General features: G+C 41.6%; 1 protein-coding gene across 5 annotated transcripts in view; it reads right to left on the bottom strand.

The window, feature by feature from the left end:
* ZDHHC20 (zDHHC palmitoyltransferase 20) overlaps positions 1–3,407 on the bottom strand; it is a 70,771-nt gene extending 67,364 nt beyond the window's left edge. For 3 of the 5 annotated variants that reach the window (XM_045797106.2, XM_045797107.2, XM_087865239.1), the window contains exon 1: positions 3,147–3,270. Coding sequence is in view for 2 of the 5 variants with exons in the window: in XM_045797108.2 (XP_045653064.1) it covers positions 3,147–3,264 (118 nt within the window). In the remaining 3 variants the exon portion in view is untranslated. Of the gene's footprint in view, positions 1–3,146 lie in introns of all 5 variants that reach the window. The other 2 variants (XM_045797108.2, XM_087865240.1) reach the window with 1 other exon arrangement.
* Positions 3,408–15,263: the final 11,856 nt, after the last annotated feature.

The raw sequence follows: 15,263 nt of genomic DNA, 5'->3' as shown, positions 1-15,263 counted from the left end.
CTCTAGAGCCAAACCACTTGACTTCTAATGATGATGTCATTTACTAGTTTTATTACCTTGGACAAATTATTTAACTCTTTGGACATTTATATGAGCACTAAATAAATTAACACAATAAAGATGTAATTATAATCATCCTCTCCTATCTAGTTTGATTTAAAAAATACCAGAAGCTAAGAAAATTCTATAAAAATTATTAAAACAGCACTTTATTTTTGTGTAGTTAGCATATAGTTTTATATTAATTTCAGGTGTATAATATAGTGATCCAACAATTCCACATATTACTCAGTGCTCATCAACTGTACACTTTTAAGAATTGAAAATATATTTATTTTTTTAATTTTTAAAATTTTTCGTATTATGTTCAGTTAGCCAACTGGGGGGGGGGGGCGGTGGCAGCAGGGAGAGTGCATGCAGGGAGGGAGAAGCAGACTTCCTGCCCAATAGGGAGGCGGACCAGGGCCTCGAGCCCAGAACCCTAGGATCATGACCTGAGCCAAAGGCAGATGCTTAACCAACTGAGCCACCCAGGCGCCCTATACTACCTCTTCTTTATCCATTCATCAATCGATGGATACTTGGGCTGCTTCCATAGTTTGGCTATTGTAAATAATGCTAAAACAGCACTTTAAGCTACACTCACATTTCACTTAATTTATAGCAAAGTTATACATTGACATATTCCAGTGGGAGGGTCTGTGTTATGAAAACATAAATATATAGAAGTAGTTTAAAAGACAGTTTTACTGTGAAAGTGAATGAGCTTTTATGCTGATTCATACAGTCCAGTGATACTGCAGGACCTCCCAAATTCTACCTAGTTAACCTCAGATAACTCAGAAGTATTAAGTGCAGGCCCTATACAAGACCTTTCACTACTGAATATTTTAAAATTCTGTCAAGCATTGGGCCCTAATTGTTGCAGAACATTTTAACTTAATGAAATCCTGGGGTATGATCTCTAAAGGATGGGCCTAAAGCCTAACTGAAGTCATGATTTACAAAAAGGGGAACAACTTAACCCCACCCACTACCTGCCCCCAATCATGGAACAATTACAGTTCCAATGACTCACTAAAAGTTACATGTACAGTGTAAAGATGTGGATCACAGTGCAATAGCCACTCAATAATTATACGACCTAACCAAGGACCTATTTGCTCAGAGTCTCATTTCCTACATCTGTAGAAGATACCTATGCTCGGAGATATTGAGGATTAAAGAAAAGAATGAATAAAATGTCTCCTCCATCCGCACTAGCACATAGCACTTCCCAGTTCATATTCATTTCCCTTTCCTTATGTTTAATCTCACCTTTTGATTTTTTTTGACAAAAACCATCTATAGGTTAGGCTGTGCGATTTCAACATAAATGCACATTTTTAGTGTTCCTTCAGAAGCTTTACTTCAAAACTACTATGTAATTAGGATAGGGTAGGAATAATCTTCTGACAGAATTAAGTAAGACTGGTCCAACTTTTGGAAAAAAAACCCACTTCAGAGTAATTAAGATCAAGTACCATCATAAACTGATGAGAATCCTATGATCACTGTCATTTTTTGGAAGTAGTTTCAAAAAACACCTAAATCTAGTCAATTTTCATTGATTCAAACATTATTATTCAATAACATTCAACAGATTAACTCCACTATTATGCGGAAATGTATTCCACGACTAATTTATTCTGGGCCCATTTGCAGGGATAGTTTTCCTTAAAATTAAATATTCTATAGGTACAATATTATTTTCTTGAAGGAGGTTATTTTCATTTAAAAACCTACCCTCAAACTTTCTAAGCCAAAGCTTTCTCTTTCATGTGCAGAACTCAGTTTTAACCAAGTATTTGACAGTTGTACAAATCCAGAGCCGCCCACAACTGGAGAAGTCTGGATTCCGCCACTTGCAAGTGGAGTGGGTGGTACAACTTCTTTTCATTTCATACTATTAGTATGAATCTACCTCATGTGGCTCTTTTTTTAAAAGTGTATATAATAAGGGCCCTTTAGAGAGCTGTGGTCTGAAGACTAAAACTAGATCATTCTGGGATACCAAGGGATTGTTTTTACAAACACCACTTACCATTTGGTCCTAAGTTATCACGAAGAATTGGTATAAAGAGCAGACATACACAGAAGCGGAAGGCTAAAATAACCCTAAAATAGCTGAACACTCAAAGCCTATGAACAATTAACTTAAGGCAGTGCAACCAGTCACTATTACAAACACAACAGGAGCCCTCAAACAGTGTTTTGAGGACAAGCAATTTCCTTCAATCTTAACGGCTACCTTATTCAAATCAGTATCTTTAAATCCTTGAAGGGTACCGCGGTGTTACTCCTTTCTTATCCCAGGGAACCTGGTGAGAAACTGAATTGGCAGTAACGAAAATAAAACAAAACCTTAAAATCTGAGAATGAAAAAAATATAAACCTCCATAATAAACAGATAAGAAAAAAAGAATCGGGCTAGATCTCAGCTCACTCATTCTTTCGGTCTTAACAAAACATTTTGTGTACGTTACTGGATTCAGACTCGAAAGAAATGAACTTGAAAATGGGTCAGTGCCACCAAAAATCAGAAGCGGGCGCTCGCTCATCTGTCTCCTATGGCTAACCTGCCGACAGCAGGCGACAACGAAAAGACCACCTGCCTTCCCCCACCCACCAGCAGCTCTTCAGGTAACACGGTTTTCTACTCGCGCTGTTGAGGCAATCTAGGAGGAACAGATTTCTTTATTTTAAAACATTAACAAAAGCAAAGACTGCAGCACACACACACAAACACACACACACAAAACTTCCACGAAGCTCGGCTCTTCCATTCGAGGAAAACCCGTCTCAGAGCATTCCACCTCAGGAGAACGAGACGCCCGCGGCGGACCGCAGACCCCAGGACGCTATCACCGCCTAGCTCTGCCCGGATCTCGGCCCGAGCAGCGCGGCTCGACGCCGGGTGTCGCGCACGCCGGAAGGCCGCGCCGCACCGCACCACGGTGACAAAGCCACGAGCGCGGCGGCCTGCTTCCCCCCGGGCCTGGGCCGGACCCCCGCGGCCCGGCAAAGGCAGGCGCAGTCCGGCGGGCCCGGGGCGCAGAGGCCCGGCCTTTCGCCCGGCCCGGCCCCCGCCCCCGCCTGGTACTCACACACGCACAGCTCCACCACGTACGCGTAGTAGGACCAGACGACCACGAAGGTGATGAAGAGCACCGGCACCCAGCCCACGCTGCGCTGGCAGCAGCGCCAGAACGTCCACGGCGCCATGTTCCTCTGGCGGCTGCTGCACCCAGCGCCCCACTGTAGAGGGGAGCGCCAGGCCCCCGGCGGCGGCGGCGGCGGCGGCGGCGATTCCGGCGCTCCCGGCGCTCCCGGCCGCTCCTCGCCGAGGTGCCCCGCCTCCGAGACAGAGCCCGCCGAAGAGAAGATGGGAGTCCCCTCCACGACTCCTCCCCTCGCCGCGCCTGGCCAGGTCCCGCCCCGGCCCTGCATCCCACCGCCCCCCGCCCTCCCCCCACCCCTGCGCCCACGCCCGCCCCGCCTCCGTCCGCCGCAGCCCGCGCCGCGCCTCCGGGGGCGGGGCCCGAGCGTGGGGGCGGGGCCTCCGTTGGGGACAGCCCTTGGGGCGTGGCGGAATCGCCCAGTGGGAGGAGGTTGGGGGAAGAGAGGAGGAAGCGAGTCTGGAGTGGTCCCCGAGACGGAGGGCGCTTCCTTGGTCCCTGAACGGGAGAGGAAGCGGCTTTTGTGGATCGCGTCTCACGTCGGGAGGCTGCTGGAAATGATTCCTTGGCTAATTCGTGGGCCTTGGCCTCTCCGTACAGAACTTACTCTCCCGGGGTCCTTCGGCCTCTGAGCCAGTTGGGGCCCATTTTCAAACAGGACCAGACCGTGCCCCAACCAACGTGTGGGCAAGAAATGTATATTGTTATAAGCTCCTCCAGTGATTCCGGTGTGGTTCTCAGGTTAAGAACCCCTGTACTTTGAAGTAATTTGCTCCATGCTTCAGGCAGAACTGACAGATGAAAACCCCTTACTGAGCGTTCCTCCCCAGGAGAAGGAGGCGCCTGGAGGACCCCAGGACGCTATCATTTTTCGAAGGTGGAACTGGTAGCTGTCTGTGATTTAGGATGGAAGCCGTGTGGTGTCTGTCAGTTTGATTTGAAACCCAGAAGGGGAGCAACAACCTGTCCCCAAAACGACTACCGAAATTTCGAGAGTTTATTTACAACTGGAGAATTTCGCTAAATAATGCCTGTGGTCATAACAACCTAGAAGCATCACTGTGAAGACATCATAATACAAGGTCAGAAGCATTACAAGTAATTCCAAGCCGCATTTCCAGTTACTATCATGTCTATTCTAGTTAGACTAAGATTTTAATTAGCTACTGCTCATTAAGGTCTCAAAGCGGATTTCCCCCTTTTACAGTGTGATATAAAGGTAGTGAAAGCAAATAATATTTAACCACAGCACAACAGTGTTAGAAATAATAAAGAATGTGTGAAATATTTTGTCCTCCCAGATTGTGTATCTTCAAAGTCATGTTAGTTAGTGGCAAAATTGACAGTAGGTTAAAGGCATTAAAGTGAATCAAATTCCACTTGTTTTCCAGAGAGGCTGCTTAGGAGGGTTAGGCTTCAGGCTGGAATTTGGATTGACATGAAGACCAAAACTTAAAGCCTTTTCCCATCCTGCCATATATGTGTATAAAAATCATCCTACTATAGTTATACACTATACTATTTGTGTATACTATTATACACAAATGCCATATCTTCCAACAGCCATTCTTAATCTGGAAATGATTCATTTCTGTTGTGCCATTTTGTTTACGATACATGTATAAGTTTCCTAGGGCTGCCATAACAAAGTACCATAAACTGATGGCTTAACACAACAGAAATTTATTGTCTCACAGTTTTGAAGGTTAGAAGTCTTAAGGTGACAAAAGGGCCGCACTCCCTCTGAAAACTAGAGGGGCTAAACCTTGCCCATTTCCTGGCTTCTAGTAGTAGCCATCAGTCCTCAGCATTCCTTGGCGTCAGCTAGATCATTCCAATCTCTGCCTCTATTGTCACATGATGTTTTCCCTTCCTGTGTCTGTATCTCAATGTCTTTATTGGATTAAGTGTCCACCCTACTACTCCAGTATTACCTCATCTTAACTGACTACATCTGCAATCCTATTTGCAAATAAGGTCCCATTCTAAAGCAGGGGGGTTAGGACTTCAGCATGTTTTTCGGGAACACAATCCATCCCACAACAACACACATATTTTTTATGGTAATTGTAAATGTCACCTTGCCTACTACCTTGTGAAATCCTTGAAAGTAGAAGGTATTTTACAAATCCTGTTTTCTCTACAGTGCCTTGCAAATCGGAAATACTCAATAACTATTTCTTGAATGGACATTTGAAGGCTTCTGTTGTGATATACCTATTCTTCCTAACTTTTGAAGTCACCAACCAGATCACATTAGTTTTTGATTTCTAAATGATTGTCACGTGTTCTAAGAAGGTATTGATTCTATATGGGATCTAGAGAATATTTCTGATCTATTACTTTGTCCTGAGATCAATCCAGTGAGGATGCACATTTTTCAGGGAGGTAGTAACATTTGCATTCTTTTGAGAATGTTTCTATCTTTTCTTATGTTCTTTTTTATTTTTATTTTTAATTTATGAGAATCAGTCTATCTTAAATGACTAGACATGAATTAATGTTTCTTTGCCTATAATCAATAAGAGCCAGCAATTTAAATTCCTTCTTTCCTTGTCCATGTTGGGCTGGTGATTTTATACCATCTCTGTTACTGATTGTGACAATGGAGTATCATTTAAAGACTTTAAGCAGGTAGTGATGTGAGTGCAATTACATTTTATAACAATACCCCTGGCCTTAGTGGGAAGAATGGATTGGAGGAAAAAAGACTAGAGGCAGAGAAACCGGTTAGGATGCTGTTGCAGTCATATAAGCAAGAGGTATGGAGGCCTGAATTTGGGTGTGGCAGTGAAGAAAATGATAAGAAAGCTATATAGGACTTCTGATCAACTTTGACATACTCAACACTGCTCCAAAAACATAGCAATAATAAATATAAGTCTAAAAATAGAAAACCAGTCAGACAAACTGAGGCTCAAACTTCCATTCCCAACTTCTATCCTCCCTAGCCCTCAATAAAGGAAGCAGAAAAAAATGCTCAACCCCTAGGATCATTGCTTTTAACAGAGACTGGAGGACATACTGCAGCTCCCCCTGGCCTTGTGACTGAATATATGGTATCTCTATTATTACCACCAGCCGGGAACCTCAAAATGCCATTTTAAGTTTTAGTTTTGAACTAAAAGCTGGAGAAGAATAAGAGAAGCTTGAAGCATCTATGAACCATCAGACAGGGTTTATGGAAACCAGGTAGATATAGATATGGAAAGAGTGAAGAAGAAAAAAACACAAACTCGCAAATTCAGAATCAAATAACAATGCCAAAACCCACAAAGAAATCTAAAACTAAGAACACAAACAAAAAACAATCAGAACTTGAATTCACTCAAAATAAAATTAATTTTATGAAGCAGTCTTAAAAAGACTTCTCAAACAGTATATGGCAAGGAGGTAAAAGAATGAATACCTTCTATCTAAATAAAACAAAAAATTGTGAAATACAAAAAATAATAAATAAAAATGGAAAAAGAGCAGGTGGATTTGAAAAATAACCATTTAGGAATCTTCAGAATAATCAAATATTCTTCTAAAATTAAAAACTCAATAGAAAAAATAAATGTAATCTGGATACCAGAGGAAGGGGGCTTAGCAAGTTGGAAGACAGTGCTGAAAAATTCATGCAAAACACAACAGTTCTTTTTAAGCATGAAAAACACATAGAAAAACACATACTCACAGGCTTCAACATAAATTTCTATTAAAAGTTCCAGAAGAGACTAAGAAGAATATTGAAACAAGTTTTGAAGACATCAATTTCAGAATTGAAGAAAAACAAGTCGTTATGGTAAAGGGTCACTTGAATATCAACCAGGATAAATAATGATAGATCTTTCCCTAGACACAGAGTAGTGAAACTATTGAACATTTAGGATAAAGAGAAAACTCTAACAGAATTCCAGGCATAAAAGTCAAATTACCAAAGGAACACTAATTAGACAGACAGCTGACTTCTAATCAGCGATAACGAATGCCAGAAGACAATGAAGTAATATTTTCAAAGTGCTGAGGGAAAATAATTAATATCCTTAAATTTTATAGGCAGAGTAAAGACAAATTGGGGCACCTGGATGACTCAGTCAGTTAAGCATCTGCCTTTGGCTCAGGTCATGATTCCAGGGTCCTGGGATCCAGCCCTGCATCTGGCTCCCTACTCTGTGGGAAGCTTGCTTCTCCCTCTCCCTCTGCCTGCCATTCCCCCTGCTTGTGCTCGCTCTTTCTCTCTGTCAAATACATGAAATCTTTAAAAAAGAGTAAAGACAACTCTAAAAGACAATTAATGTAATAGCAAATATTTGCAAATCTTATATCTGATAGGAGATTGATATAAAGAATGTGTAAAGAACCCCTACAACTCAACAACAACAAAACAACACAATTCCATTAAAAAGTGGGCAAAGGATTTGAACAGATATTTCTCCAAACAGATATATACAAATAACTGATAAGACACTCAATGAACTAATCAGTAGGAAAATGCAAAACTAAACAAAAATGAGATACCACTTTACACCCGTTAGCATGGCTATCACAAAACAAACAACAACAACAACAAAAGCAGAAAATAACATTTTGAGGTTATGAAGAAATTTGGAACCCTTGTGTGTTGCTGGTGGGAATATAAAATTGTGTAGCTGCTGTGGAAAACACATGGCAATCCCTCAGAAAATTAACCACAGAATTATCATACAATCTACTTCTGGTATATACCCCAGAGAAATGAAAGCAGGGACTCACATAGATATTTGTACACCCATGTTCATAGCAGCATTATTCACAGTTGTTGAAGGTGGAAATGAAGACACCATCCAAACATCCATCCTCTCAGTTCCTAACAGTTCCTAACACATCATCCCCAGGCATGGCTGGACAAACCAAGGAACACATTGGCCCAGGCCCAGGGGATGGGAAAGCTTGCTTATCGTTCAAAGGAACCTGTAGCCCAACTAGTTAATCAGCACTGTCCTAAAGATATAATCACCAAATGTACCTAATGAAATCACTAACATGAAGAATAAAGATTCTTTTTAGATTTTCAGGTTAGAATTTTAGATTCCAAGTCTCTTGAGATGGTAAAGACCTCCACGGGATCTGAAGAATCGGCACCAGAATGCCTGCTAGCTGACCTCATGGGCCTTCAGTCAACTGCATCCACCTTCTCAGGAGACTCGGGCCTTCGTTAGCTAGAATGCAATAGGGAGTTATTTAGGTCAGAGGGCTGAAAGCTATCAGCAGAAGGGAGGAAGAGGAAAGGACCAAAGCAGGGAAGAAATATGTTTTGTTTTGCAGAACCAGCATTTCCCAGTAAGGAGCTGCCTAGCTAGGTGTTTTGCCTGATAGCCCTTATGTGAGTGAGTTTGAGGTGGTTTGGAGCTGAGGATCTACCCAGAAGTCCCTCTGAGTTGTCCCAAAGTTACCTTTAGCTCATTATAATACTAAGAATTCCTTGTTTGGGCAGGGTTTCCCACCATTTTATGAACATACAATGTATGTTGACATGCTAGGTATGTGCAAGTGAACTAAAGTGCCTAAATAATAGACCGTGTATAGTTTCCTTAATGTATATACAAGCTCCCTGACCCCACCACCTAAGACGCCAAATACAACTTCCTGTAGTACCTCCACGGGAAAACAGTGCTTTGAGAGCTATTTCCCTATAATAAGTAATAAAAGTCCTTTGCTTTCAACACTTCCTTGGGTTGTGTTCAATTTAATGCACCCCAAGCAGTGAGCCCCTTGAGTTTGGTTACAAAAGCAACCCAAGTATCCATGGTCAGATGAATGGATGAACAAAATGTGATATATACGTACAGTGGAATATCATTCAGCCTTAAGAAGAAAAGAAATTCTGACACATGCTATAACATGAATGAATCTTGAAGTCATTATGCTTAAGTGAAATAAGCCAGTCACAAAAGGACAAATAATGTGTGACTCTGCTTATAGGAGGTACCTAGAAGAGTCAAATTCATAGAGACAGAAAGAAAAATGGAGGATACCAGGGACTGGGGGGAGGGGAAATGGGAATTATTGTTTAATGGGTATGGAGTTTCAGCTGCAGAAGACGCAAAAGTTCTGGAGATGGTTGGTGGTGACCTTAGTGAATGTACTTAATGCCCCCGACCTGCCCGCATATAAAAGGTAGATTTTTATGTTGTGTATATTCTGCCACAATAAAAAGAGTGAAGGCAATCCACATGCAAACTAAGAAAGCTTACCGCCTACAGACTCTCACTGAAAGAGCTATTAGGTGCGTATTTGAGCACATAGAATAGTGATCAGAAAGAAGAAAGGTGTACAAAACAAGAAACAGTGGTGAATACAGGCATTGGTAAAGTATGTTTGTTAATTTAATTGTAACTAATGTAAAAACCTAAAACAACTTTTTTTTGTGTTTAAAAAAGAGTAAAAGGAGGGGTGCCTGGGTGGCTTAGTTGTTAAGTGTCTGCCTTTGGCTCAGGTCATGATCCCAGGGTCCTCCCTGCTCAGTGGGAAGCCTGCTTCTCCCTCTCCCACTCCTCCTGCTTGTGTTCCCTCTCTCGCTGTGTCTCTCTCTGTCAAATAAATAATATCTTAAAAAAAAAGAAAAAGGAGTAAAAGGAAAGCTATAAAGTGATAACCAGATGAGGGAGTGGATGGGACATATAGGTAATTAGATGTTAAGCTTGATGAGAGGAAAAAAAAATTCTCTAAAGGCCTGAGATATGAGGAAAGCCATTTTAGATTTCTTTTTAAGTCAGCATGACTGTACATAAACTTTGTATAGTCTGATTTATGGCCCACCAAGCATACGTTGTGCACCTACTTTGTAAATGAGTAGCCGAAAGGCAAACCATCCTGTCCTTAAGATATTGATCAACGCTCCTACTCTCTGCCTTTCTTGAGGTTAAAACTTGTGATTTCTGACTCTATGCTCATCTATAATCTTTTGAGCTTTTATAAGATGCAAAAAATATATAATTCTGTAAAACTGTTCATTCTCCAGGGCACATTCTTCCCTGCGAAGAATGTGTTTTCCTGCAGCTGTCCTAACTTGGGCTCAAGTAAAACTCTCTCTCTGACTTTTAGAGATTCTAAAAAGTGTATTCATTTTTGTGGAAAAAAGCTTCTTTATTCACAAGCTGGAAATAAATAGTGAATAATTTTGTTAGAAAAAATGTAAATATGTATGCTAAAACAAGGGTATCCACTGAAAGAATAGAAATACAATTTCTAACTTGTAAACTATCAGAATAGCAGTTGAGAAAATAGAGAAAAGTTCTTCAGCCCAAGGGAAGGTAAGAAAGGAGAGGAAAAAAAAAAAGCAACAAAAAAGGATTGGAAACAAAACTTGCATGAAATGAGAAAGTTAAAATCAACTAGATCACTAACTACAATTAATATAAACAGAGTAGACACTGCATTTTTTTTTGAAAGATTTTATTTATTTATTCATTCGACAGAGATAGAGACAGCCAGCGAGAGAGGGAACACAAGCAGGGGGAGTGGGAGAGGAAGAAGCAGGCTCATAGCAGAGGAGCCTGATGCGGGGCTCGATCCTACAACGCCGGGATCACGCCCTGAGCCGAAGGCAGACGCTCAACCGCTGTGCCACCCAGGCGCCCCGACACTGCATTTTTTAACATAAAAGTGCTTGGGAAAAAATTGGAAGCAAAATGTTAGCAGCAGCAATTGCTTTGGTATTTTCCACAGTTCTACAAAAACATACTTTTATATGTGATCATTTTTAAAAAGAGGAAAATCCCTGGCATACAGGAATGGGTGGTAATTAATAATTATTAAAAATATCAAGACAGGTGTTGGGGAGGAATAATTTCCTTCTACCCTCAGAGTCCTTCTAGCTAGACTAGGAATGAAATTGACGCAAGATAGATGAATGGGAGAAAATAAAACTTAATAGCATACATTAGGGGACTCCACACAGACATGGAAGTTCCAAAGATAGTGAGGCAACATGAAGCTTATATGAGCTAAGGAGAGGGGTAGGGGTCTGAGGATACAAAGGGAAGGAAAACCCTTTGGGAGGTGAGAGGAGATGTTTGGAAAACAAAGGTTGCTCTGTTAGGCAGGTAAGTTTCTTAGGTAAAGAGGAATCTGTTAATAGCTTTCTTCCTGGTACAGGCAGGCAGCTGAGGGGGAGGTAAATCACTTCTGAATCTGCTGGGTTTGGATTGCTTTTAACTCAAAATAAGCATCATGCCAAAGTGGCCCAGGGTGCCCTTGTGGCAGACTGCCCTGGGTCCCCACACAGGCCTTTCTCTTGGCTTTCTGTTATAGTGGGAATGAATTTTACCACAGTCTTTTGAATATGTCAGCCCATCAAAGTGTAGAGGATAGGCTGAAACACATGAAAAAACAAGCCTTGTTTCCCTATTTCTACTGATAATAAAAAAAATTCTTTGAGGACTTCAGAATGGCTGTTTCTTGCTTTAGGAACAAATGAGTTAGGGAAAGTTACAAATCCCCATTCTTTAATGATGCATTCAGAAGAGAGAGGGGAAACAGGGGCAGGGTTGGGGGCGTGGCAGTAAAAAGAGGGGCGTGGGCACCTGCTTCAGGAAGCAGAGGCATCACTTACAGCAGCGAGGAGCCTGCTTCCCTCCCTCAGTTGACCTGTCTCCCAGTAAGTCTTGTGCCTGAATTACCTCATCCACCTCCCATCTGCTCTCCCCACACCGACCCTCCTCCAATCCATTCTACATATTCATTCATTCCTTTGCTCACTCATTTAGTAAACATTTTCTGATTGCCTGCTTTGTGCCAGGCACTATTCTAAGCATGGGGAACAGAGACAAAATCTTGGCCCATATGCAGCTTTTCTTGCATTGTTCCTTCTTGTATTCTGTTCACCTCCATGCCATGGTTAGAGTGAGCCCTTAGAAAATCAAACCTTCTCAACACATCTGAATGATTTGAATGATGTCTGATGGGGCTTCAAAGGCCCTGCAGCCCTGTTGCCTTCCTACCCAACCCCACCTCATCTCAGCTCTTTCTTCCCGGCTTTCTCTGGGCCTGTCACCCTCACTCACCTACACCCCGCCCCCCCATGGCTTCCTTCCTTCCCCTTGAACCTCAGTCCAGGCTTCCTCAGGTCCTGACAATGCTGCTCGGTCTGCACACTCTGCTTACAAAGTGTCCACTCCGTCCACCTCACGCTGGTGTTTCCCACCCCTCCTTCAGACCTGGCTCATCTCTGCCTCCAGGGAGCCTTCCCTGAATCTCCTGTGTCCTGGCCCGGTTGCTACAGAGTTGGGTCCAATTCTTAGAGGACCAACCTCTCCTCTGCAGACCATGTACGTCTTAGCTGAATGTAAAAGTAACATTTCCGTTACCTGTGACTTAAACAGCAGAAATGCCATATGCATTAGTAGAGTTGGATTACAGCTTCTGGTGGATTTTTCCTTTTTCTTCTTTAATCTTTTTATTTCAAAATATTTTTAAATTTGCAGGAAAGTTGTTAAGATAGTAGAGAGAGTTTCTATATAATCTTCACCCAGCTTCCCTTCCTGTTAGTATGTTACATAACCATGGCATACTTATCAAAGCTAAGAAGTTAACATTGGCACAACACTCTAAACTACAGACTGGTTTTTACCAGTTTTTCCTCTAATGTAATTATCTGTTCCAGGATTTGCATTTAGTTGTCATGTCCTCTTAGTCTCCTCCTGTGCACTCAAAGTGCGGTAGGTGACTGATGTCAGCCTTCTGTGATGATCTCAAGTGACCTCAAGAAAATATCCAAAACAGGAAGAACCAGGAAACCAGTTAAGCAGAAGCATGCTGGCAATAGTTTTGAACAATCAGATATGATAGAAACATAATGTATTAAGATGACCTAAGGGTCTTTCTTGTGTCTATGTGGAAATCAGAAAACCTTAATTTTTGCAACCAAAGTATATCTTTCAAGGCACAGGTATTTGGAGAACTGCTTACAAGCACGTATACCCCTTACCTTTTTAAATATAGACTCCCCTGTAACCAACACGCTTCGGAGCAATTCTTCAGAGCAATCTGAAAACGTGTCTCCCAGGCTACGTTCCTCAGTAACACAATGAATAAAGTGCTTCCTAACCTACTTGGAGATTGGCTTTCAGTCAACACTTCTTTCTCTGACCGTTTCTCAGACATTCCTTGCTTTGCATGGAAAAGCACTTTTGAGAAGGACCGATCAGGTAGTCTGTGACTGTCCCTCAGTTTGGGTTTGTCTGATGCTTTCCCATGACTAGACTGGGGTTATGAGGTTTGGGGAAGAAAACCACAGAGATGATGTGCCCTTCTTCTCACATCATGTCAGGGTGGACATGCTTTTACTGCTGATCTTGGCTGGACTCCACCACTTGGGTAATATGCTATCTCTACTGTAAAGCCACAATTTTCCCCTTTCCCTACACTATTCATTGGAAAACAGTCATTAAATCTGGCCACACTCAAAGAACAGTGAATTAAATTCTACCTCCTGGAGGAAGGAATATCAAAGACTGTGTTCATCTATTCAAACCAGTAGAGTAATTAGTAAGTATTTTGCAGGAGGTACTTTGGGATTATCTCAATACTCTGTTTCTCTGTGAGGTTTCTCCTACTAACATTAACATCCCTCTGGGGACCTAGGCTGCAGCAAGGCCTTTTTCTTTGCTGCATAGTTGACTAATGATCTGTTTCTTGACTAGTGAAATGTGGTCAAAAAGGGAGTCCAGAGATTTCGCTGTCGTGGTGGGATGACAAATAGATTCCTGACCCTGATCACTGCAAGAGTTTCTGGTTTGGTTACATTTATGTTTGCACATCTGGAAGTCTGTCCCCCAGAAAGCTTCCTGGCCACTTGTTCATCGATCAGTCCAGGCATGTGTTACTGATTGCGTGTACGTTACAGAGAAAAGTCTGGGCTTGGCTGCTGCCCTTGGAAACACTGATTGACTCCTTCTGAGAGAAGAGCAGGTTTTTAGGAAATGTTACACAACTCCACAGTCTCTACTGCTGTGATATCTCTCTACGATCACTTTGGATTAAGAGCTGACATGTTCTTGGAAAACAAAAGCAGAGAGGACACACCATGCTTGACAGGACATGGGTAGATGCCAAGCTCTTGTGTGTGTGAGTGTGTGTGTGAGAGTGTGAATGTGAGTGTGTGTGTGAGTGGAGTGTGTGTGTGTGCGTGCGTGCGTGTGTGTGTGTGTGTAGGGGGTTCAGCATTTGGAACTGTCCTGTAGTCATGCAGTCTGTCTATGTTAAATCCCTGTATAATACACTCAGGTACGTCTCCTATGGGTGATTATTTAATTAAAAACAGTCACTTTCCCCAGACTATAAACTTTTTGAAAGAGTGACTAGGTTCTATTTTGCTTACCACGAGAGTCCAGTGCATTGCCAGGGACATAAAAGGCACTAAATCATATTAATTGAACAAACGAATGACAAGTACCCTGGAATTATGGATATCCATGCTTTCCCAGTTTTTCTCAAACTCCCCATAACTTCAATCGCGGAGGCAATCTCGTATATGATGGTTATATTCTCTGGTGTTATTAGAATAATGTTATAGTTTGTATTATGAGGTGAAAAACATGTGTGGACTAGCCTAGGGATTGACCTTTAATATAGAGCACTATTCAGGATAAACTGACTTTGAGCAGAGTAGAAAAAAGATAGACTGTGAAGTCTGTGATATTTGGACGCAAATCCCAGCTTCATCACTTATTAGCTATGTAGTATTGTGGAATTTATCTCAGCTCCCTGAGACTCACTTTCTTCTTTTGTATAACAGGGGTAATAGCATCTATCTCATAGCATTTGTTGTGAGGAATAGAGGAATTTTAAGTACAATGTATGTAAAATAATGTGTATATATATATATATATATATGCTTGTATGTAAATATACACATATGTATATATGCACATATATTCTAATATGTATATATATGAATCCATCTATCTTCCTATGTAACATCTATCTATATTATACGTCTATAATTCCTGCTATATAGTCATTATATCAGTCAGGGTCCATGTGAAGTATTTCAACAGAGAAAATGTAATATTAAGGAAT

Source organism: Ursus americanus, chromosome 10, assembly GCF_024610735.1.
Source record: "Ursus americanus isolate L20-20 chromosome 10, mUrsAme1.1.p, whole genome shotgun sequence".
NCBI lineage: Eukaryota > Metazoa > Chordata > Mammalia > Carnivora > Ursidae > Ursus > Ursus americanus.
This window is presented reverse-complemented; position numbering and strand designations above follow the sequence as displayed.